This window comes from Tympanuchus pallidicinctus, unplaced genomic scaffold, assembly GCF_026119805.1.
Source record: "Tympanuchus pallidicinctus isolate F22 unplaced genomic scaffold, pur_lepc_1.0 scaffold31, whole genome shotgun sequence".
In the NCBI taxonomy this organism is placed as follows: Eukaryota; Metazoa; Chordata; class Aves; order Galliformes; family Phasianidae; genus Tympanuchus; species Tympanuchus pallidicinctus.
The window spans coordinates 8,465,348-8,491,853 of NW_026294749.1; the positions used below are offsets into that span (position 1 = coordinate 8,465,348).

The 26,506-nt window shown below is 41.6% G+C and overlaps 1 protein-coding gene across 1 annotated transcript in view; it reads right to left on the reverse strand.

Annotated features, from left to right (window-relative positions):
• Window positions 1–26,506, reverse strand: part of JARID2 (jumonji and AT-rich interaction domain containing 2) — a 202,402-nt gene that overhangs the window by 5,479 nt on the left and 170,417 nt on the right. Inside the window, exons 7-15 of the mRNA XM_052697756.1 lie at window positions 22,740–23,757; window positions 18,046–18,548; window positions 13,936–14,028; window positions 13,125–13,243; window positions 12,923–12,993; window positions 12,000–12,114; window positions 8,315–8,420; window positions 7,339–7,521; window positions 1,460–1,590 (exon numbers count right to left, since the gene is read on the reverse strand). Coding sequence (XP_052553716.1) covers window positions 1,460–1,590; window positions 7,339–7,521; window positions 8,315–8,420; window positions 12,000–12,114; window positions 12,923–12,993; window positions 13,125–13,243; window positions 13,936–14,028; window positions 18,046–18,548; window positions 22,740–23,757 — 2,339 coding nt within the window. The remainder of the gene's footprint in view (window positions 1–1,459; window positions 1,591–7,338; window positions 7,522–8,314; window positions 8,421–11,999; window positions 12,115–12,922; window positions 12,994–13,124; window positions 13,244–13,935; window positions 14,029–18,045; window positions 18,549–22,739; window positions 23,758–26,506) is intronic.

The following is a 26,506-nucleotide window of genomic DNA, read 5'->3' on the forward strand; positions in this document are numbered from 1 at the left end:
ACGAAGACCTTGCTGCATACCCAGGGGAAAAAGGAGGAGATATCAACTAAGAACAACCACTGAGCCCTCAGGCCGCCCTCCACCCGCTGTGTGTGCAAGGTGGCCAGCGCGTCCTGTACGGAACTGTACAGCATTGCGGGAGCAGGTCGGGCCGCAGCAGCGTGGAGCGAGCTGAGCAGATGGAAGGGGAGAATAGACACAGCCGAAGATGGGTGGAGAGCCATGCTAAGCAAATGGCATGGCAGGTCGGGAGAGGAGGCAGCGAGACACAGAACAAACAAGCAAAACAGAACAGAGAAAAAAATATCTATATGGTGCATTGCTCCGCTTTGGTTGCGCTTTTCAGGTTTGGGGTTTTGTTTTACATAAGCAGCCATGGGAAGGACTGATATTCTCCAGAGAATTCCAACCTCAGTATAAGAACAAGTTTGAGAACCACTCTGATAGAGGTCGATGTGATCTCTGACAGCGAGCACCAACATCTCTGTTTCACCTTTCACACTTGCAGACTTTTCCTCTTCAAGGAAAAAAAGTGCACATGGAAGTGATTATTCCTGCAGGGGAACCAGCTGCAGGTAAAGCAGTCAGCACACCTGGGAGGGGGAGTCAGCACACCTCTTTGTATTTCTTTCTGAACACTAAAACAACACATGGGCTGTATTCCCCTTCAATATGTCACTGGAAACTTTCCAAATGAACATGCTAGTTAGTTAAATACAGTTTGTAGATTCCATTCATCAAAACTTTCTTGGCATCTCGAGTACCAGTTGTCACAAACTTGAAAGATAGGTAGCAACTACATGGTAGGGAACAAAAGAGAAGAACATTACACAGGAAGCCAGGCAACATCATATTTTCTATTTTACCTATCTTAAGAGAAACCCTAAACATGTTTCCTTACTCACTGTGGAGAGAAAAAGGAACGTGAAGCTTTTGTTCTTACGTGTTCAAATGCATATAAGCTGCTCACTGACTGCTTTAAGAAAAAAAACATCTCTGCATACAAAGTACATTCTACAACTTCAGTGTACAATCTTGATGCTGAAGACAAGGGTTCCTGCTGCAAAACCCACACCACTGGCATGGATTGACAGTGGCTGCAGGTGCCAAGAGGTTAAAAACTAAGTGGTACTTAACTGCTTGGCACCATGTAGCCCACATAACACATCAGGAAATCTTGACTCTCAGCACCAAGGATCAACAAAATAAAAACCCAAGCTAATCCGTAATTTAATTCTTTGACGGTGCCAGAAGTATGGAATTCTTAGAGTAAGACATCCTAACCACGGGCACCCTCACATCAGCCGAGGAAATTGCTTCTTCCCCATGTGGCTGTCTTCAGATAGATTGGCTTGGTTAAGTAGGTGCGAGATACGTGCCTAAAATGGTTACTTACATTATCCACAATTGGAGTCTGTCAATGAAAAGAAAACAGGTACAACAGGCCCCGATTCGTTACCTGAGCTCTCCAAGAAGTGATGATATCGTACTCAGAGTCGGTCCATTTTCCTTTTTTGCTTCGGCTGTTGCAATTTGATAAAGCAACTTTTCCATTGAAAATGGTTTGGCTATACGTCGTCTCTTCATTTCCTGAGACAGAAAGTTCCAAATTAGTCCTTCAGCAAATTCGAAAACAAAAAATGTTATCCAGGATTAATTCAGCATAGCAAAAAGTAGCCTTCTAAAAGAACAAAAAGTAGAAGTTTTCTGTAGTCCAAGTCAAGCAAAGCGTTTATGCTCCTAACTGAAAGCCAGCTTACAACCAACTCTGCACTGAAATAAATGCTAGTTATAAATCAGACCTTTCAGTGGAAAGCCAAGTACCCAAATGCTTTGCCGAACTGGACCACTTCTTTCTGTTGGAAGGACTAAGGAAAGAGATTTTCTGCACGTGCTTTGAAAGTGAACCAATGCCACAAAATAAACTTCACACCTAAACCAAATGCATTCACGTGCAACGCACTACTGCTACTCAGCAACTGAGGTAAGATCTCTTCTGACCTGCTGGAGGCACAAGACTGTCATCGCTCTTCATCTTTGAGAGCAAGGACACCACAGATGGTTAAGAAATACAGACAACAGCCACAGAACAGGCAGACGCCAAGGAAAGGAGACAACTGGCAGAAGAGAGAGCTTCACTTCTGTTGAGTTCTACCTTGTATCAGCTGCTCTCTGTAGAAGCAGCAAGTTTGGCCTTTCGCCCCTATCAAAGCAAACTAAGTGATTTTGGTAGCTTCAGCCCATCTTGTATTTTTTATGTAGGTAAATTACTTGATTTACTCCCCAACTGGAAGAAGCCTGAAGTTTCCCTATGTCTGAAGAGGCATATGTTGTTTTACACAACCTGAGAATCTTCAAATGACACTAATGCTGGAGCGTAATGTGAAGGTGCCATTTGGTTACTAGTTAAGCATCTACTCATCACAAACAGAAAAGATTCATCTTCAACCTCAAACTTTTAACCCTATTTTAATCCTCTCACGTGCTCTTGTATTTCTTTCGTCAGCACCATTTTATAACAGCACAGACTGCATGCATGGCAATGATAGCAAGATCTATCCTAAGATGAATTAATAACCCTTGCTGACACAAAAGCATCCAAAGGATGTTCACAGGTAAGAGAAGTGTTCTTCACGATGTATTTACTCTCTTTGGCAGAGCTAGGTTGGGGTTGGAGCAGCTGCACTTTTGGGAGCTGCGGGAGTTTTGTTGTGTGTTGGATTTGCTTTGTATATTGCGTGGGGCTGCTTAAGAACAGCCACCAAAAGTGCAGAACACCACAGCAAGGGAATGCATCGCTGTGCTGGCTGGCAGCTCAGGGACCTGAGCCACCACCTTTGTTCTGTGACACAACTCAGTGCATCTGTGCCTTTATCTGAATTCCTGAATCCATGTACAGCACAGTACTGAAATACACGGATAAGTATTTTAAAACAGAGTTCTGCTTGGTCTTGACCTGCTGCCTAATCATTTATTTTAATTACATTATTTAATATTATGAGAGACACTGAACATTCACATAATCACAGTCATCTCCCCGCTACTTCATATTTGGTCTTGCTCTCATCTGCTTCTCTTCATCAATTTTCCATGCTCTTCTATCTAACACAGGGCTAATTCAAACTCTAATCATCAGTTTCTGCTGTACTTTTTCTAGTTCCAGTCTCTTCTTTCTGCAATTAGTGATTCAGAATTGCATGGTATTCAAGTCACGGCCACGCCAACAGTGAGTCTACGCAGTGGCAGAGCAACATTTCTGCTCTGTTTTCTATTCTGCTCCTGTAATTCTTAACATATAGGTTTTGTTTTAAACTTCTCTGGAGCACTGTGCCAACAGTTACGCAGGAAGCCAAAAATCTCTTTCCTCAATACAGGATTTTGTTCAGAGCCCATTACTGTGTCTGTCAAATTAGGATTATTTTCTTACTCCCATGTAATTAATATAAATTTATCAGCACTGAACTTCATCCACCATTTCTGCACTCAGACCACTCAGTCTCATGAAGTCTCTCTGTAACACCCCACTGCTTTAATTTTTGCTGTTAGAGTAACATTAACATCCTCAGAATAAAAAATCAGTTTTGCTTTGCACTTCCTTTTCTAGCTTAGTTATGGATGTGCTGAGCTGTACTGGTTTTCCTGAGGAGCACAGTGAGAGCCTTCCCTCCACAACAAGATCTGATCACGTGTCCCCATCCCCTGCTTATCCGTACATCAGTTTAGTTTTTGTGTGACAGATTAGTTTCTTTAAAAGCCTTTTCTGAGGAACCTCACCAAAAATCTTGCAGGAACACTACCAGATTCTGTCAACTGGATCTCTTTTGTCCATACATCCTTCAAAAAGTTTCAAGGCCTGGAGGGCATGAACTCTCTACAAAAGCTGCATTTGATTGCCCCTTTCTCATTCTTTTATGTATTTCTTTTCCTTTTGCCTGTAGCAAGTTGTTCTTTAGAATCTCTTTTTGGCCTGCATTAGTCTGTGTTTACATTCATCCTCCTGGAGCTCTGGGTGGGCGAGCACTTGTGTTATTTGCATTTTGAACTTCTGGACACAAAAGGGAGGCTTTTTTTTGTCCTATTTCAAATGCACTCCTTTCTCACAGTGTATAGCCATGCCAAGTTTAGTGGGGGGGTTGACCTCTGAAATTGTTTTTTTGCTAGGCAATGTGTGTATGTTGTGCTGTGACCCTCTAATAGAGCATCTTAAAGCAATTTCTATGCTGCACGCAAACACTTGATCCTTCTCGCTGCATTCTCAGTTTAACAAGCTTCCTTGATTTTACGCAAGGCTGTCTTCTGAAATGAAACACCACAATAGTGGATATTTTAGTTTTTACTGTTCTCTCAAGCTTTGTAATGTCTGCTCACCATCACAGAGCAGCTTTCTGATAGAGCTATTCTGAACCACCAAAGGTTTGTCCAACATTGCTGGGAAATGAGATGGCAGCTTCTCCTCACATGGGTTTCCTGACCAGCTGCTCCTTGAAGCCAATTCGGTTCTGGTATCTCACTCTGAACATGACCACCATTATGTAGCTGGGGAGGGACACCAGCATCTCCATTATCACTGTGCTTCCCGTTCCATCTCCTTTTGACACGCTCTGCGTCTGTGCTATTGAGCACTACAAAACAGGAGGAGTGGATGTGCAGAGAGCAGTATGACCAATGCTAAGGACCCCAAAACACAGAGGAATGTGCCTGGAAAGCCTGATGTTTTGACTTCAGAGCAGTCAAGCCAAGTCCCGAGGCCATACCACTGTTACTGCTGGTCGCCAAGTGCACTTCTGGAGTGCCTCCTTCATTGCTGCTTCATCTGAAGGCAACCTCATCTGCTCAGGCTAAGCCAGCTCTGTGACAAAAATCAAGGAGTGATCATTGCGTGGTGTTTTAAAAACACGAACCTAACCCAAACTAAAAGCTTGGAGGGAAACACATGAAGGCCCTGCCAGCATGTGGTTGGACAATCAGGAGCACAGTGTTCTGGACTGGAAGATCAGCGCTCAGAAGTTATATCCCTCATATATTCCTTATATATCCCTTAGGACAGAGTTAAACCCATCTGGTTTGACTGTAAGCTCCCTCTTGTTTAACAGCCGCACTGCTCCAATAGAATGACTAGCTCCATCTCCTATGCACTTCTTGTTTTACACTACCTGCAAAGTCTCTTCTTTCCACCAAGTTTCTGGCCTGTGCTACCAAAACCCTTGCTAAAAACTGCACATCCCAACTCATTTCCATGCCTCCAGACAAGTGGGCATTTATTCAGTCCAATTTCCTGTTTTCCTATTTTTTCCTAAGTGAATTTTACTGCCTCTGCAAAGTGCCTTATTTGGAGTTACCCCTTTGCAATTAAAAAACAAACTCTTCCATACCCTTAAGCTTCCTCCTCAGTTTGAAATCTCAAATGCTCTCTGGGTGCTTTTCCAAAGCCAGCAACCTGGTTTGACATTTTGTGCCAATCAATCTTTGGTGAAACCTGTCTGTTCCTTTACACGAGGCTTTATACAAAGTCCCTTTAGCCCAACGATTATCCCAAGTCCTTATGAACTGGAATCAATGCAATTTCAGATGCAGAATTTCATTTTTGCATATATTAAAGAAGATTGAGGGGTCATTCAATACATGAAGTGAAACAACATTGCTTAGTTATATAAAGAGTCACTATAAAAATCAAGTCACAGTATCACAGAGGGAAAACAAGGTTAATATATCAAACAGCTAGAAACTGTCAATATTGCTGTCCAGAACTGAAAGACAGTAGGGTGCAGTTGTTTGTCAGAGTTCATTAACAGTCCAAAAGGGGAATCTTGCTCATTACACAGAACTTTTCATAATCTCTGAAAAGCGTAAATCCCGGTCAGCTTTTGAAAATGGCAAAGTGCCTTGACAAAGGCAGAACTTCCAAAGGAAGAATTTCCAAAACTTAAGAGAGTTGAGAATATAGGAGAGTTTGAAGAAAGATGAGGAGGAAAAGAAAGACGGAAAAGAGCAATGTAGTAGGTGTTTCCAGAGTTATTTTGATATAAACACATCTGTGGTTCTTGTAAAGTTTGTAAGAGCTGTGACTTCAATTTCCAAGGTTATCACAGATAAGCATCTGCTGGATTTTCAGTCATATCCTATTTACCCAGTGCAAAGCTCTTAAAAGTTAATCAAAAGAAACTGTTCTTCAGAATCTGAGGCACCAGGAAGAGCTTTTTAATTGCTGCATAGTGGTTTCTGTCTCACAAGAGTAGCATTTTCACAATATAGAACAAGTACTCGGTACAGCAATAAATACAGTATATGAAGATAATATAATAGTGTATCTTCAGACACAAAAGGTTAGTTCAGGATTCTCATTCCTTACCTACACACATATACAATTCCCACCTTCCCCAGAATAAATCTGTAGTAAAATAACTTTTATTTCAAAGTAAGTTAATATACAGTTAGTAGAGCCAGGCTGGAAGAAATCCATGAACTCTGAAGAACCAAAACCTAGGTGTGGGCATATTATATTTAATTACTTTCTAACCGAAAGTCTGTAAGTCTAGTAAGTCTGAAGCTGTAAATAATAATTTACTATTGGCTTAGCTACAAAACAGGATCAAAATAGCATCTGTAACCCACAGTGTATCTGAGGAGGTCGGACACACAATTAGCCGCGTACATTGTTTGTCCCAGAACACAGAAACTGAGCAAAAAACCAACTCCTGGGCAGTTTGGCAGTTTGTTTTTGCAGACAGTCAACCTCAGTTAGTTGTGTGAAAAAGGGATTGGAAGTTTTATATACAGCTTGGTATCAGTTGGGCTGGTCAGAGAACCTAAGAGCTTTCAAGTCGATTAAAATTGAAATTGCCCTGATCAACAGCTTTTCCTGAATAAAGGGGGCAGAGAAAGACAAGCAGTACAGCTGTGAGTGTTAACTGACTCTGCCTACCATAAAAGCTAATAAGCACAGTTATCCAGATACTTGCACCTGAGATTCTAATGGTTCTAGAAAACATCACCTAAAAAATGTAGTAAGCATCATACAATATATTGTCAGTAGCTCTGATGGGATTTTTGAAAAGCTTCCTTGCAAACAGGTCTGCAGGCATAACAATCCTCTGATTTTTTAAATATACAGAAGTTTTTAGTTAGCTGTTATTAGCTCACTTGCTTTTCTGCAAACACTGTGTCATCATATGCCTTCAGGGTTGTTTTGTTTGTGTCTTTTTTCTTCCCTTTTTCAACGCTCCACAAAAATAGACACAGTTGCACTAGTATCAACACTATCTGTCCTGGAATGTCTGTTCTGCTGTTGTTTTAGATGGCAGGGTGCTGAATCCATCTTAACTCCCTTTCTCAACTTACCTTGGCTGTTTTAAAACCCATACTTGTCCACTGGGTGGTAGCAAAGTGCACTGTTTCAGAAACACTATAGCCACAACACACTTTAGACACAAAGGATCCAGGAAAACAGACAACAAACTGCCCGCTCTGCTGTACAGTACGGTGCACCCTGATCCCCTCCTTACACAAGATTTCTGGGGAGATCTGGAAAGACATAAAAGCAGTGAACAAATGAAAGTCAGAAGTTTGCCATACAGTTTAATCTCTTCCTTCCCTGATACTGCCACGTGTTACTTGCTCTGGAGAAAAGCTACACTCTGCTAACGGCTCTGCTCAGTTTCCTTCCTCTCTTCTTTTCTATGCAAACAGAAATTTAAGGTATCTGGAATAAGAATTACCTGTGTCTCTTCTGAAACCAACAGTTTAAAACTTCCCCTTGCCAAACAACCCCAAGACACGAAGACCAAAAACATGCTGTCTGTACAAAGCAATGCGGGCCATTTGTTTCTCTTTTTGGACAGACCTGTCGTTGGATCCATCTTGCTTTTACACTTCTGCTAGAGATGTTCACAAGGACAACCAAGGAATTTGTTGTGGGCTCCCAAATTTATTCTTAAATGCACTAAATGGAAATTACAATGTATACAATAAACACAGGAGCCAAAAAAATTACTTTGAAATCCTTTAAAGTATTTGGCTTCTCACATCCATGTCTGTAAAATGTCAGCCATGACAGATGAATTGATTACAAAGCACTCACTTTGTGAATTTAAATACATCACAGCCAACATTTAAGTGGACATTTACAGCTCTGTCATGTTTGTTTTTTCTTTCAGTGTTGTAACACATGAGCTTTATTTATAAAAATAGATGCCAGTGTGAAGTGTCCAGATTTTCACAACGGCGTCAATGCAAAGAGAAAAAAGAAGTCTGAACATCGGTCTTCTATTACCCTTGGATTCTCAACTGGGAATATCTCCCCCCAGTGTTAACCTACCATTACGTTACTTTCAAGCATTTCCAGCCCTGGAGTGCCATTGGCTTGCAGCAGGGTATGTACCACATCATCAAGTTTGTTCTCCTCCGCAGCAGGAATGCAATACCTGTTGTTTTGTCAGAGGAAAAGAGAGAGATTTACTGTGGAATAAATAACAGTCCCCAGTAACAGGCAATTTAGACCAGGACATTGATTAAAAGAAAGAAATTAAACACAGGCATTCCCACACAGATCTTTTTTGCAAAACACTCAGGATCAGTGGAAAGCTGTTTACTTAAATTCAGTCTGATGGTGTTCACTAGATGCCAAAGGACAAAATCCCCCAACAGTGGAAATTCAGCGTTCTATAGAATCGGGGCAGAAAAATCAGCAATAGCATGGTGAGCATTTTAATGGCACTGGAACACCTAATTATGAGCAGAAGTTTGCATCTCTTCAGCACTGATATATGTACTCTTTTATCACAAATGATGATATTTATTATGTGTGCACAAACAATTTCTGTTCATAACAATCAAGAAACCACAAATCACACCGTTAGTACATTAAATAGCCTAATGCCTTCTTTCCTTTTATACTAAACAAATCTCACATCTTTTCCCTTTCAACAAATGTAAGACCTGACTAAGAGCAGCCAAAACAGCAAGAGAGATTTAAAACCGGAGAGTATATTGTAAAGTTGCACATCCTCCTCTGAAGTCAACAAACTTGCAGTGCTCTCTGTGCTCTCTTCCCAGAAATGACAAAAAGTAACAAAGAAGAGTCAGGATTTGGCTCCACACATCTGGACAACTGCTACTTAGTTGGAAACAGGGATGCAAAATTGTGACAATTCATTGCTACTCAATGTCCCATTCCTGCTTACACCCTACTGGAAGAGTCTTACTGATGGCCAGCCAGGAAATGCCTGTTCCCAAGATGTGGCACTTGATGCCTGACCACTGTAAACTGAGCAGCACAGCTTGGTTAGAAACACAACGCAAATCCTGGGGTTGCCAAACTTGCCTTGAGTTGCTGCCATGGTAGGGTTTATCTGTGACATTCCTTTCTTTAGATTTGTTATGGTCATGCAAATAAAAAGCACTGCCTAACTTATCAAGACTTAGCAGAGTTCACTTCAAACTTTAAGACCTCAATCTGGAGTCCATTTGCCCCCACACTACTCGCACAACAAAGCCATTATTTCAAGCTTGGCAAGCAGTGGAAGAGAATTAATCTTGAAAGATTTTGGGGAAAAGAACTCAGTTCCTTTGTCATTTGTCCAGGTCTCACCACCAATTTCATTCTGCCAACCTTACAGACCTTGTCAGGATGTTTGCTTGTGATGTGCACTAATATCAACTCCACATGCATCATATGATGAATCTATAGGAGGCTGTACTTCCTATGATTGGAACATCTCATTATTGTTCGCTGTACTTATGATTACTTTGATTTTTCTTTCTTGATCTTCAAGTTGACTGCCAGAAGATATGACAATATCTGCTCCTACAGCTTACTGTAGCTGCAACACAGGCTCTAATGAGCCAGCTGCCCAGGCACGCATTGACTACTTACAAATGTACTGACATTGATTAGGATCTTGCTAAGAAATCCTAGTATTTCAGAGCAGTGCAGTGGAAGAACCTTATCATGTCCCAACAGCAATTTTAAAGGCAAGCTGTGTATCAAATACTTTTCTGTACCTGCCTTGTCAACAGTGAGTGCTGCAGAACAGCTGCATGCGTATAGAACATTACTCTAGTTACACAAGAACAAGACATTTTAATGGAGATTAAAATACTTTAAATTCAAACTCAGGCTCTATTAGAGTCAGAAAATACAGTGGGAACAGCCTAGAGATTCAAGCCTGTAATTCCTTAAACCATGGGCCCAGAAAATGCACGGAAAGGATGTGTGAAGAGGAGGAGCAGCTCTGAAATGCATGGTGTTATCTCACCACTGGCAGGACTGAAGGAAATGAAATCCTTTTGAGCTATGGCATATTCTGCCAGCTCGTTCACTTGCAAATCTTGATGTACCTATCAAAAATGTGAAGTGAGTACAGACCTCTGAGCGTCATGGCAAATAACATTATTTCTCTTTTTAATGTTTGCTCTTTAATGGGCTCTGAAGATACCTCCTAACACAGATCAGTCTGACAACGCAGCCTGGCAGCCTCACAGAAGAATAGTTTTGACAAAGTAGTTTTACTTCTTTCTTCTGAGTTATTCCTGTTTATTACCCATGTTTCACCAAGGCAGTCTCTCTAAGTACATCTGAGGCTGTCTGTACATAAGCTACCCCCTCTATGACGGGTTTACTTACACATGTAAATGGCTTTTTTGATTTCTTCTTCTTGGCTTGGAAAAACAGTAGTACCCTCCCCTAAAATGCTGGTCAGCTGCATTCAAATCATTTCGACAAGCACAGCATGAAGAATGACCTCAGAACTTAGTCTAGATATCTTGAATGTCTTCTCTTTGTACTTTACAGTCGTTGAAGCCTATACCTATGTCACAGAGGGAAACAGGCTCTTCTAGGGTTGAGGATAATGTAGTTTGCGCTGTAATTTGTTCTGTAGCATATTATAATAAAAGATTACACGTTCCTGAGACACAGAAGAGGTACAGGAACCATGAAATGCACATGACAGAAAGAGACAGAAGCCTCCAAATTCACAGCATAATCCAGTGTTTATCCCTTAGTATGATCACACAGAGAACAGTTCTTCATCTTTAAATATTTAAAGAGAGGTACTCCTGCAGTAGCACCCCAGGAGCAGAGGCTACGCAAGGGATGCAGACTTCCTTCTCTGACAGGACAGCTGCTCACATGTGACAGCCATGCGGGCAGCCAGGAAGGGCTCTGTCCTGGAACAAGCACATGCAGCAGGAGCCCAAATTAGAGAAATCAAGGAGCTTTAAATGTTTCTGACAAGATTCTGGACCCTTCATTCTGGGCCATGCAGAGTCAGCTGGGTCAGCACCCTTGACAGGAGCACCAGCTGAGAAGCACAGGCATTAAAGGTGACCAAGTGCACACTAGGTGCATGAACAAAGAATGGCTGCCACTGCTGCTCCATGGGGACTCCTGGATGCAAAGGCCTTTGCTGACTCTGCAAGTAGTGTGGCAGCAGGGCAGCACATCCACTTCAGGCCCTGCAGACCTTCTCCTGTCATACTACTCAATGAGCTCCCATTGTTCAGGGTTCTAAAGAACTGCTGAAAGGCAATTGGCTTCTCACCTTTGGAGAGGTCAGCATTTCAGTAACTTTTGTTCTCCATTTAATTGATTTTCTCTGGTCAAGAAACAGTTATATTGCTTACTGTTCACTGTTCTCACTGACGATCCTCTTGGGTAATAAGCCTACCTTGACTAGCGGTCATGATAGTTTCCATCTCAAGAAAACTTCCTACAGATTGAACCCTATCTCAAGCAGAAACAGTTCACTGCTAAGTATCTCAGAACAGATCACAGAAGCTAAACCAAAACTTTTCTTCCAAAAAAGAAAGTTTTTAATGCTTACTTTTAATGCTTACTTTTACTTTTAATGCTTACAGATTTAATGAAAAACATAGTATAATCTGCAATCATGAAGACTACCACTTCTAGATGACATTCATTCACACAAAAGGTACTACACAAACTGCTGTTAACAGAGAGCCACTGCAGTGAGCATGAAAACAAACATGGTAATACCTACCAAATGCAATCAGCACCAGTGTGTAAGTAGTCAATGTATGGAAGGTGATTTTGGTCTCGAGACCAGCATGAGGTAGAAAAGACCATGCCAATATTTAGCCAAGGAATTGTCACTCCTGAAACAGAGATTGAAAATGAGTTTTCAGTAACTGCAATTTCTAATTAAAGACAGTTTGAGGGCATTTCAGTTGAAATTCTTCTACCTGTGAGCTGTTTTCAGTCTGCCTATCAGAGTGAATAATTCACAAAGAATAATTTATTTAATGACACCAGCATTTTCCACTATTGAAATTTCAACTAGATGAATATGCTGACCTTTATCATATTTATTTTGTTAGAGCTGCAAGAAGTTTTATCCTTTTGTTTATCTACAAATATCCACAATGCAGACTCAATGCTATTGGTCAGAAGAGACTGCTTCACAGTGTCCAGTGCATACATACACGTAAACATAAATCCTCTTTCCCAACTGGCATGGTCCAGGCTCAACATCTGTACAGGTGACTGGATTTCACTTTTGTTTCTAATGGCACAAAAGCAGCTGGAGCCCGTGACACTTGCAACAATTCATTTAAAAAACTTGTCTGCAGCTTTACCCAACACTTGTCTAGGTTTGCACACAAGAAAGCTGTATGTCTTTCATCACCCCTGACACAAAACACGGACACCGATGTACCGACAACAACAGAAGTGATACTGCAAGCACAACTGGTTCCTCCCAGGTATTTGGTCTTAGCTGTTTGTTAATTCTTTATCTACAAACCTGATTCTCATCCCACAAGTACCGACTGCTACTTACAACTGCATCTCTACCTGGGCAGCTACTCAATAGAAGGACTGGAAGGAGTGAGAGAAGGCCTCGATAACTACACTACCACATTTAGAGGGCACACAGGACAAACACAGAAAAAGAATCCTCCTCACCAGGCACAGCACCAAGATGTCGCAGGATGGATCCTGTATTATTAGGAAGGACTGTGAGGTTCCACCCATGCCTGTTCAAAGGGACACAGAGGGAAACATATGTCAGCACCATGCTCCTGCTGCCAAGCCAGCACTGTGCTGCCCTGCTGGCAGCAAGTTCCCACATCTGGTTACACAAATGGGACAAATTTGGTGACCTTACCTAGAAAATGGTTCAGATTTCCCCACAGGAAAGCCGCTCCCATGGGTGTTGGTATCTACTTTTCCACAATGCACTGCTACATGGCTATCTTTCTGTTCCACCAACCGCCAATATTCTTGCTGTTAGGAGAGAAAGTGGTGATGGGTTTTGAATTCATTGAACAAGGTGCCTCCCGTTAAAATACAAGTCCCAGAAATCACCTCAGCGTAACTCAACATAAAACACCACTCAGAAATAAGGATGAGAGGTAATGGCCTCAAGCTGAGCCACGGCAAATTCAGGTTGGACATTAGGAAAAATTCTGTCTTGGAAGGAGAAGCATTGGAAGCATTGGCCAAGCATTGGAACGAGCTGCCCAGACAAGTGGAGAAATCACCATCCTTGGAGGTGTTCATGAAACGTGTAGATGTGCACTGAGGGATGTGGTTTAGGGGCATGGTGGGGATGGATTGACAGTTGCACTAGATGAGCTCAGTGTTCTTGTCCAACCTTAATGATTCTGTGATTGTAAATATTTAAAAGCATTGGTGGATTGCGAAGACAGAAATTAAATCCCCTGGCTTCTATGCTTCACTGCAAAATATACTAATAATTCTTTCTCTCATTCATCAACACCTTTATTAAAAATGTTTAAAAAAAAATTGAAGGGAAGAATCACTATCCTACCTACACAAAATAAAACATTTTTCTCCCACGCCAGATATCTCCCACATTAAACTGCTAATGGTAGTTTCTAAACACCGATTATGATGAATCTCTACGCTCAATCTCCACACCAGAAAACATTTACCACCCCTTGTGCTGGTCTCACCTCTACTTCAGCTACTGTAGGCTCCTTCGTGAAGCACATGTTCATGATGTTTCTTGCTGTTCGGTAGAAGGTTGTTAAAGAAACAGACCTACCCTGTGGAAAAGGAAAATAAAATTAGAAGTGAAAGTAAGGAGATGCCTCCATCACCCCTGGCCTCACTCTTTTCCTTACATGCTAAATTTCTAATCACAAAAGAAAAAAATATCTCCAGGAAGCACGTGATATTTTCTTATTCGGTTTCTCAAAACTTAGAGAAGTTTCATCACATTAAATGACATTTCACCTGTCAAAATAATGCTGTCAAACCAAGCCTTTAAAAGACCAACTGAGCATTCACAGGAAGCCACGTGCACTGCTTCATCCAGCACAGCGTCCTTTCTTTGAGAACTACAGCAGCTGGACACGTGACCTCGCAGTCTATGACACCTTGCAAATGAACCAGTACCCAACCCTACCTGAATTTCAGACTCAGGTCCCAAGGGCTGGGTGGCTATGCTCTTGACATAGAGAGAAACGGACAAAAACAATATAGAAAATTAACAGTAATGTTCAGCATTAAACCAGTACTGTATGACGCAGAAGAGGGGTCACAAAAAATAGAGTTTACTGAGATTACAGTAATAATCTGAACACAAAAAAGTTGGCATGTAAAAATAGCACAATTGCAAGGAACCACTCACTATGAGGCTGAGAAAAGTAAAATAGAGTAAAACTGCCAAATGAGTGCATCTTTGTTGGCACTGCTGCAGAACACCAGCTACAGGAGAAGAGGACATGACGTGGTTTGCTGTCTGAGCTACATCTAACTCTCTGGGTACCTGCTCTTGTGTATCTGTAACAGCTGCAGCTCTGGGAAGCATCCTCTGCAGGCACTGAAGACGGGAGCACCACAAGTGCCCAAGACTAAATTGAGAACGACCACACAGCAGCCTATCCATCACTTTGCTCAGCTCCTATAGCTGTAACATTGTCACTTTTTTAATTGATCGCAATGCAATCAGCTGTAACAAAAGTTTATGAAATGCCCGCCTCCTGGGGCCCTCCAATTCCTATAAACTTGGATGCTCTGTCATACAATAAGCAATTTCCTTCATCTTTTAATGCCCTCATGAATCAGTTGCTGAAGCATCCTCTTAAAACAAAGGCTCTCATAAAATGCAGGGCCTGCACCAACAGTCGTCAAACTTGAGCACATACATCACGGCTCGCATGCTAACAAACACTGCAGCAGCTTTCTCTCATCTTACAAAGAGGAGCAAGAATGAGGACTGATCTTCCAAGATAAAGCATGTCCTCCCTTTTTTCAGATTTGCAGCAAGCAAGAAGAAAAAGAAAAATTTCAACAGTTTAGCTCTTTACAATCACATTTGCCAATTTTCCCTTAATCCAAATTTGCTATTTTTTAGCCTCTTAGAAGCTGTAAATGCAGTGGCTGAGAGATTTCTGTCTTATTTCTTCTGTTTTTCTTTTTTTTTTTGAATCTGAGGGATGTTACCAAACTTTCCTAATGATTGTTCTGAAACTAATTTTAAATGGTCCAGTGGAGCATCTTGATCAGAACACAAAATTAGGTGTTAAAAAGTAAAATATCCTTCAAAATGCCCCCCCAAAATGTTTCAAAAGTTCATCAGCTGTCCTGGGAGCTTCAAGCCACCCAGCAGTCTCTGCTGCTGTGACAATATGACACACAATGACTTCAGGGACAAAATTCCCTTTTTAGATTTTTTTCTTTTTCTTGTGGTCTTTGTATCAGCCTTGAGAATAAACCCAGGGCACCATCAGCAAATCTGCATGGAGGTCAGCACTCCTGGCTGTGGTATGGAAAGGAGAGAGAAGGCACAGAGAAGGATCCTACAGTGCTGCAAACCTTCAAGATGTTAAAGGGACAGAAAAATGAGCAGAAAATGGAGATTCCACCATGGCTGGAGGCGAGAATGGGAGACCTCTGTTAAGCAGAGAGCAAACCTGGCTGAACAGAATTCCGTGTGGGGTTTCTGGGCCAGTTCCCTGCAAGGGCTGATAAAACTGCCTTTGGTGATTTCTCCTGCTTGTCCATGCAACAGGTCTGCTAGAAAGCCTTCGGGTTGTCCTGTACAACAACCAGCACTCTGTTTTCAGTCAGCCCCACTACAGATTTTTAAATTGTTTTCAGAGCTCACGCTGGGGAAGAAGAGGATAGTGAAAATCTTGCAACAGATAGCTCTTTGATGACTGCAATTTACTTTGTGTACTTACTGACAACAACACAGTATCACAGTCGAGTAGAAAAGCCCTACGTTTAGGGAGCAAAGAAAGCGAGCGCAGCAGCCTGCAGCATACATTTAAAAGCACAGCAGGCCTTACAGCCTGGAAAGGAGCAACACTGAAAATAATTTGGGAGTCCTGGCAGAAAATCAGCCAAACACAAAGGAGATTTACTCTAACCTTGACATGCGATACAATGGCAACTGCTCCTGGAAGACTGCGTGTCTCTTTCTAAAAACGTGTTCCAGCTCAAGCACATACTGACTGCAAAAATCACTGTGCAAAACCCTGAATTTATGACCTCTCCTTATGGTCCAAGGTATAGACTGTATGGTCTGAACTGGGCTACACCCATATGATTCTGATATTCTAACACTTTATTGACCTGGACTTTTACAGCAGAGGAGTGGGTTTTTTGTTTTGTTTTCATGAGAATTAGAAATGTGCTTTAGAAAGGAACCATTATAATCCCATCATCTGCTGAAACTGGAAGAAGAGGATGTGTTCTGTTGAAAAAGATTTAGATCCTCTTAGAAACACAGCAGTAGGAAGGTAACACTCCTCTGTTCACACACACACACACATGCACAAGAAAACCATCACTTCATGAAAAATAGAGAACGGAGGATTAAAATGCGTGTTTTGTACATTTCTGTATTGTACTCTCTGCCTGTTCTCTCCTTGAGCCAAGCACCTTCTCAGCTTAAGTCTTATCAAACACCCCAGGAATGAACAATGCTCACGCCACAGGTCTTGAGAGTTACTCCAGTGCATCAAGATCATTGTGTGATTTCTTCTATTTATACTTCCTTCCAGCACATTGGAGTGATTCATACAGCAGAGGCTGGAGAAGGTATATTGAATTTTTCATTTAACACTATTAAGAACAGTATGTTAAGCAGAGAAATGCCACTTCAGTATATTCACAAATGCTGCTGTCATTAGATAAGCTTCTGTCCAATAGGAGCACAGCAAAGAGATTGCTTTTCAGAGGTAGGATTGAGGACAGAGTTCCCAAACAAAAGAATTTTTGGCTGGCAAATCATAATAGGCTGCAAAGAAACCTGTAGCAAGCTTTTAAAGCCCGAGTCATGAGCTCATGCAGTCTCTAAATAGCTTAACACTAAGCCACTTCGGGCTATCTGGCTTCATTTCCCAGTGATGGAAGCAAGATTGGGAAGGGAAGAACGGAGTATTCCTTTACTGGGCACTGACACTGAATGCTATATATCTCCCCGAGCTTGGCTTAACAGTTCAGCACAGCTCAAAACTGTACTGCAGGCTGCAGTGCCAAATACTGCTCAAGAGTCAGAGACTGCCAAATAGAATACAGCCAAAGAGTCAGCATTCTTTTGTAAATGGGTGTACTTGACATGTGGAGGACTAAGCACTCATGTGACTGCTAGTGCTGAGCAAAATTTGGCATCAGAGATGAAAACAGTGTTTGCATTTCAATTTGCCCTTTCTAAACGTAGTGCACTGCCAGTGACGCTATTTTTGATGTGGAGCATTACTACTACTGCTACTACTACTATGAGAGACTTGCAAAGCGAGATGGAGAAGGCAGAACATTGCTCTAAATGTCACTACAGAATGAAAATTAAAATTGTGTCCGCAAGGATAAATGGACAGAGCTGTCCAAGGAACCTCTCACAAGCAGACGGAGCGGGGAGCTTAGTGCAGCACGTCTTCCAATGACAGTAACACCTTCCAATATTCAGACATGCCACGAGAAGCAGGCAGATGAGAACAAAGCCAACAGACCACCCCAAGGCGACAGCCCACCACCTTCCCAAAACTGGGTGCAACCCAGATCGCAGCAAGGGCAATTCAGCACAACAAAACCAGCAGAGCTTGCCTCGTTACCTTGTATATACACTTGTGTAAGTCACTAAGAACTCCCTCCTCCTCTTCCTCCTCGTCATCCTTTGTGGTCTCCTTTTCCTGAGCGAAGAGCCGCCGCCTGCCCGTCTTCAGTGGGACGTCGACCTCTTTTAACTTGTTGCGGAAGCCATTTTTGTGAACCACGCCGTTGATGAGTCCGTTTTTGGGCTCAAATCGGGGCAAGGAATGGAACTTGTAGGCATTCTCCAAATGTCCCTCCAAAGGTCCTTTCCTCTTCTCCAAGATTTCTTTTTCCAGCAAGACCTCCTTCTCCAGTTTCTTGTGCTCCTCGGGGGAGAGGGAGTCGTAGGAGAGCAAGTACTGGCAGTAGGCTTCCTGCAGCTTGGCCAGCCTGTCCTGTGCAGTTTTGGGGATGCGTAGCATATCTGCCAGTTTGTTCCATTTCTTGAGGTCAGTCACTTGCTGCATCCCCCCCATCTCGTTGATCAGCTGGACGAAACAGGCCAGATCGAGCTCACAGCCTCCTGGGGTGCGCATGCGTCAGGCAGCAGAGGGGGGAAAGGGAAACATAGGAGCTGGTTAGGAAACGTGTAGGCCTCAAGCAGAAAGCATTCCTGCCAGTGGCACAGAGCCAGGCTGGGCACATATGAAATGTGCCATCCGTACAGCTCTGGTCACCTGGGCATGGCAGCAGGATGGTCCCCGTCTTGTACACCTCCCACTCAAAACAGGCACACACCACTGTTTTGTTAACTTGACTGATTTGGTGAATTATCACACTCTGCTATTTGCAATAGCATTCCCTAGGGCTAAATTTGCTCTTTCACACCATCTCTTTTCAGAGCGACCCCAGCCATCACCTGGCACGTGTCTTTCCTCTGTAACTGTGCACTGGTAGAGGAGACAAGAGTTGTCCAACTCCTAAGAGTCCACACACTGCCACCCTCCCCTCGTCTGCCACCAGTCCCACAGTTATTTCATATGGGGAAGAAGCAAAACAACTGTGAAGAAAGGTGCTGGCAATCAAAATGACACGTATCTGTCCCTTCTGGAGATGAAATATCTGTTATCTCACGTCTGTGCAACACTTTGAATACAAGTATTTAAAAGAAGCACAACAACATCATCATTTTTCACTACAGGTAGAAAAAAAATAATCTCTTTTTAAAGCATTTATTTTTTTTTAAGAGGGGAGGAGGAGGAGGGTTGATGCCTGAAAGAAAGCTGGCAACTGCTACTATGTAAAAAGTTCCAGATGCATTCTCCCACTTTGAGGCCATCCATATTTTATATTCCATTATGGTTTTGTATGCTTCAAGATGACTAGCACATTTCACACTCCAGTCAAAAAATAAAAACAGAAGATTATACAAACTTCAGCATAAAAAGCAGCCAAATGGATGATGAACAATAAAAGAAGCATCATAAATACTCTCAAAGCATGGGAATGAATCATCAGCAGTATTAAGAAACTGGCCAAAGACAACCTACAACTCAATAGGACACCACTGCAGGGAAAAAAGAATTCATACAAAACTGGTGTCAACACTGCTGTCACATTGTCTCTCCTTCCCATTTTTTTTTTCCTTTGACTGAAGTATAAAATCATTACACCATAGCAGTTTCACAGCACTTAGAAATGCTATTATAAAACAGAAGTGCAAGAAGCAGCATTATGGTAAATATGTACTGTTGGATGCACAGCTACAGCATCTTTAATGTCCAGCTTTATCATTTTGCTTGCTTATGCAAGCACTATTACTTTCTTCAAATCTCCCCATGCTGCATCTCAATTGCTGATGCCAATTTTCAGTCTCCTTCATTTTCCTTCCCACACTCTTCCTCCTTCTGCCCTTCCCCCTCTTCCCACCACTTGCACCAATCCTCCATGTCTGCATGACACTGGTTGCAGAGGCTGCCTGCTAGTGGTGCCCACACAGCACTGGACAAGGGTGAGAAAAGGAAGGAAGGTTTTTGTTTGTAGCCAGAACAGAAAGGATGACTTTGAGGAGTATATGACAAAGCAACAAGGTAGCACATTTATCTTAGTGATTAAAAAATAAATATTTTTTTTTTAATAGTCACAATGTTTTAAGTTTTGGAGCAGAGAACAGGTCAATACCATTGGAAAAATGGATTTTCTGTGAAAGGTTTTCTTTCTTTCCTCTTTAATCTTCCCTATGAAGTAACACTCAAGCTGGCCTCCATCACAGAAAGTACTTTTTTGGTCTAGTATATATACAAACAGTTCAAATACAGGAAAGATATAATTTAAAATGGCTTTTCATCCCAATCGATTCAGCCAAACGAACGAAGCTGAGTAACTCACTCCAAACTTTGCAAAAAGCATCTTTCAGGTTTCACATCATACATGTTCTGCAGCACAACAAATTGTGCACACCTAGTTAAAGGCCCTAGTTTCAACACTATTTATGGTGTATTTAAGAAATGCAATATTCCCCAGCATAAAGGAATGATAGCTCATAATCACTCCGCAATATAAGAGCGTAAGTATCACATCATTCAATCAAGTCCCATATATCTAGCAGATGCTCCACAGGGCCAGCTACAGCTCAGGTTTACAAAATGGTCTCAATTATAATTCCATTTACTCAGTCATAGCTTTTGGAAACGTTTATATCTCATGCTGATGTTTTCCAGGACTGCCCTTAGTACGTTGCTTAAACTTTCCTTGAAAGGTCGAAGAGGGAAGAAATAAAATAAAATAAGTCATTAACCTCATTTCTAAAGTGCCTACAGCAAAGTGGCTTTAAATATGAGACCTGACACATGTTATGCAAAAAGAGTCTACCAAAAAAAAAAGTCTCAATTTCACGACGTTAGGAATATTTATAACTCACGTGGTGAGCCAGCCTGTTAAAAAAAAATCTTCAATCTTAAGGTATGCATTTAATACCAAGCCTTGGCACTATACAAGTTATTGGCAAAACTCCCATTCGCTTCGATGGAAATATGATTTGGCCCTGAAAGGGGGGGAATATGTATGAATGTCTACTTAATAAGCGTTCACTTATCATCAAAGATGATTTTATATCTTTCCTGCTGGAGCCAACAGTTTTCTAATCTTTGTACAGTGATGATCTCCAGCTCCTTTACTCCATTTTGTTTTTAATTTTAAACCAAGACAGGTTACGAAACTACTGCACAAAGGATATATAGGATGCAAATTTTATAAGAGATCACTGTTTGCTCCAGTTATATAGCACCCAGCAGAATAGAAACCTTGCCAATTAATTAGGCTCTTAGGTACTTAAATAATACAAATAATTAACAGTAATGCTATCTTAATGCCAAGTTAAGGTATTTCATTAAAAAGTTAACATTGTTCCAGGAGTGTTAATCGAGCTGTCTTGCACATTTTCTTCTCACTCTCGCCAATGTAAATTTAATTCATTATTCTTCTCTATTAGCATATAACCATTGCATACATTAGGCATACAAAATGTTCACTTATTGCTGCTTGACTGATTTTAATTTTCAGATTTCCTTGAACGTTTTTGTGTGGCTGCTGCAACAGAGCACTAACCCTCACTCCTTCTCCTCCTCAAATTCTGTCATTCTCTGTTGTGCCTTTCATTGGCTCACCATGAACTTCATCATCTCTGTGTGCCTTTATGCATTTGCACCCACTTACCATACGTGACATAAAACAAAGTTTTAAAATTTAAAGGGGGGGGAAGGGAGGGGGAGGAAAAGGGAGAGGGAAGGGAAGCATTGTCAACAGTTTAAACAGCAAAGCGTGTCCTTTAATCCAACTAGTGTTGATAGCTGCCTCTAATGGGATAATGCCTCAAAGGCAAAACTCTAGCCTCAAGTTGCAACATGCAGATCCTGCGTGCTCTGACTCAAAACACTTCAGAAACAAAGGAGAAGGTTAACACAAATTAAAAACAAAACTCTGTTCTTACGTCATGGCTGCAAAGGCAGCTGAAATGGAGGTGAATCATTCAACAGTTCATTTGTATGCTGCTGTTGTTATGTTTCTACAAACTATTGTCACATTTTTGTCACGTGTCATATTTGACAGCAGACCATAAACCAAGAATTCTGTTAAATAAGTGATTCTTACTCAGGCATTAGCCTTGGCAGACACCTGCTGCGAGAAATAATGAAACCTCCATTTTGCAATCAACCACATTTTACTGCCTATTCTTGACACTTAATGGTTGTTAAATGTCAGCAGGTCACTGCAAATTTGTGATTTGAAGTGTCTGAGTACCCAAATAGAAATCAGTTTCAAGATATTTTTTCCCCTTGGTTAAATGCTTTTAAAGAAAAAGGAAAAAATATTTGTATACTAGCTTGGCAGCATTGTAGCCCGTTTGGAAAACATCTTTGGTACCGTCCAAGAATATTCTGAAATAACATTTAAATGAAGACCATCAATACCCTCAGCTGTACTGTTTAACAAAATAAACAGTAGAGGTGAAGATCCTGAAATCTGAGAACCAGAATGCTGTAACAGCATTTTTCCCTGAGCCAAACAGAGTTGGAAGGAGGAAGGTGGCAATGCAAACCCTCCCAGCAAAGCTCTCCCACGACCCACCCGCACCGTGTCTGACAAAGAGAGAGAGCCAGGCTCTGCAGTGTTAATTGAACAGGGGTTTGGTTAAGCATACAGGCAAACGGAGCACGAAGTTGCACACGGACTCTAACAAGCAGTGGCGAAAGGCCAAGGAAACCACAGCCCTTACCTATGAGTGGGAGTTCGTCCATGGTAATGCCCTGAGATTTGAGGTGCTTCTTGATACAGGCCAGCCGCTGCACGTTGGGTCCCCAGCGCCTGCCTAGCTTGTGTATGTGCTGAATCTGTGTCACAAACCGCATTTCATCGTTTAGCTTGCACTCAGGTCTCCAGTCTGGAGGAGGAATCACCCTGCACATCCCATACTTCTCTACCTGAGCTCGGACTGACTCAATGTATATCAGCGGGTCATGAAATTCCTTGGTGGAGGGCCTAAGGATGGGAATCTCCCCCAGCATCCCCCACCCAGACTTACTACTGCCCTTTTCGTGCTTTCCCATTGAGTCTTGTGGCTTGTGCAAGGACTCCGCTTGAGAGGTAGAACGATTTTCACAGGAGGCATTTTCAGTTTTGCCATGTGCTTGTTTCCCTGGCGTACTCTTTCCAGCAGTGGCTCTTTTCGGCCTATTTCTTTCCAAATTCTTCTCTGGCACTTCCTTTTTAAGGTGTCCATTCAGCAAAAGCTTTTCGACAACTGCCTTTTTGCTCGCAGCTTCTGCCAAGTTGACGGCCCCTTTCATTCTCTTGGTGGGCGACTGTATTTTGTCTATGTGATTAGTCTCTTCCAGCCTCCTCTTCGAATTGCGCAGCCCCTCCCTTAACTGTCTCCCCACCTCCTTAGTGCATGTCTTTTGGTTCAACTTGCCATTGACTTTTACACCATTAACAGCGGTATTGTTAGACTTGGATGCTCCAAGGGATAGCACCTGTTTGCGGGTTTTTGCATTGCTACTTTCTAGTTTCCCTGAGATTGTGTGGTTGACAGGTGAACTGGGTTTGTGGTGATTTAGTTTGGTTTCCTTGACCAGTTCTTTCTTGGCTTTGGTGTATGTGACAGTTCCCTTTGTCACCGTTGCAGTATACTTCACAGTTTTGGACGGTGAAGGTCTGACCTCTCTCATCTTTTTGGCACTGGCTGCATTTGCACTCGGAGATGACATTCGAGTGATTCCGTTGACTTTAGAAACCTACAAAGCCAGGAGTATCGCAGGGGGAGCAGAAGGAAGGAAACATAAAACAGAAAAGTAAATTAATAAGGTTCCCAGGTAGCCACAGTTTCCCATTTGCTGGACAACCATATTCTGCAGTCCTGACTCCTGGCCCTTTTTGTACAATCTTCCTATAATAACTTTCACCCAGACAAGAGGAGAGATAGGACATCCAGAATAAGAAACACACATTATTATTATTACTATTCTACAATGAACCAAGATGTCCCCAGAAAGCTGATCATGCTTTTGGAGGGTATGAAGCACTAAGAAGGGTGAGCTCACTTGCTAGCAATACCCTCTTCTTTCCCTACCAGAAAGCAAGCTATACTATTTACAAACTACTACTGTCATTATCTCATTTTCCAGACCTCAAAGACTATTCCCTCACCCACCCAACTTCTCTTAAGTAAGTTTCCTATATAGTTTCCTATACAGTTTCCTATATAGTGAAGAGAGTAACTAGTGTGTACCATCTACTCTAACCTGGAATGGGCATGTTGTGCAAAAACTACACACTTAGATTCAAACAAAGCTCCTCTCTATGCGTATATGCATACATAGAAAACTAAATATTGAACACATTATGTACCCAACAGATCAGGACAGCCATGAGGGATCCAGTCTGCCTTACATATTAAATCCAGTGAGGCATCTTGTTGCTTTAGTTATTCACATGAAATAAAATGCATACAGGAGTTCAGTGCATTTTTTTAAAAGGTGGTTTTGTATATTTGTTTTTGAAGTTTGATATCTGGGCAGTTTTACAGACACATTTTTATCATTATTCACTAATGTGCCACTGCAATTTACAGGAACTGGACTCTGCTTCTTTCTGTTAGGCACTTTAATCCAATTATAAAACTAAAATTAGTATTTTAATTATAGGGCATGTTAAGCGCTGAGAGCAACTCTTTCAGAAAGCAGCCTTCAGTTTCAAAGGGAATTGTGACAGCTCAGCACTGTCAAAGCAAGCCCCACTGCTAAAGAAACAAAAGTTCAAGATTAAACCTTCAGAAATTTAAAGCGTTTAAACAAGTTTAAACATTTTTTCTGACCTCCTTAAACTACTATGAGCAAGGAAAAATACACCCAAAAATCAAAGGAACACTGATGAATGTGCTCAAAGTGAAAGCATACAATACAACTATCACCCTTATTGGCACAGGTGAGTAGCACCATTTCTGCAAAGTTATAATACTTTCCTGTGGGATTTCAAAAGGCTTGTCAAATCAGTAAGCACGGCGCCTTCAAATAAAGAATTCAAGAAATTCAATCACGTACAAAATAGGAATGTTATAAAATAGGGATAAAATAGAGACTGAAAAGATCACACTACAGTCTCCCATTAAGTGTGTATTCACCATTTTCCCTTGAAATTTAGGCAGTAAAATTTGAAATGGAGGACCGGGTTTGACTTTTACAGAGCCTTTTTACACTGTAAAACAGACACAGGTAGAGATCTGCTGAGACACTGCCTCCTGCCTGCAGCTGTCAGCACAGGATCTCTGGCTATACAGATAGCCAGGAACATTGATTACAGATTTCAATTAGACTAATTGAGAAGAATTGACTGAGGATTGGAAGGCGATGGTAATCTGGATGACAGTGATTATGAAATGAGTTTTCAATTCTAAGATATGACAATAGCAGAGAAAGGACAACAAATTTTAGGGGGAAAAAAAAATCTGAAAACAAACAAACAAGCAAACCCAATCAAAACCAACCCTAAATCCAAACAATTCCCACTCAGGAGGAGGATATGAAGTATAGACCATTATGCTTGTTCATAATGTTCTTACAAAAAAAATCTAAGGTCACAGTTAAAAACAGAAGCAGAATTATGTGACTAAGTGCAGTTATAGTGGAATAGCAAAAGCATGTAGGAATAAAATCAGAAAGGTCACGGTGCTAATGGAATTCCAGTTAGCAAAGGGGCACAAACAAAACAGAAGATTTTATAAATATTCCAGCAATATGAAGCTAACAAAGGACAGCAGATCCACTCCTACACAAGCAGTAGCATAGATTGACTACTACACAAGGAAGGAAAACAAATGAAACAGTTTAGCTGAAGTGTCTGTGCTTCTTTCGGTTTGTCTTCAACACAAGTACTACCATTGGTTAAGTGAATACTTACCAGACATGTAAAAAAGTCAATTTTAAAAAAGAGCAAGGAAGGCAACTGAATCAAGCTGAAGTGTACCTAGTTAATTTCTGGCATGCGTCCCAGAGAGAAATGGAGGAGGGAAGGCAGACTGCTAACTTCAAACCCTAATGATTCTGGAACCAACGTCAAACAGTGAATTTGTAAACACGTAAAACATAGTAAGATAATGATAAAAACTAACAGAGCAAACACACACATACACCCCACCTCGCCCTTTAGCACTGCAAGCTAATTTCATCCTTTTCTGACAGATACCTGGTTGAATGGGCACAGGGGTATCTTTGTTTCAGTAGAACTCCTGTTAGCATCCCATCAAACAAGCTCTGGAGGTACATCCTGTGTGTAATTACTGTAAAGTGGCTTTACAGTAGACTGAGAAAGACTTTCACTATTGTCATGGCTCATGGTTATACTGAGAGCGTATTTCAGGTGATTTTTGGCAGAGGTCTATTTTGGCCTCAGTTCTGCTAAGTCCTTCCATTAGTAAGCTGGACCATCATAAACCGTGCCTGTGATGCACACATGGAAGGAACTGTAAATACTCTGAAGGAAAGGTCA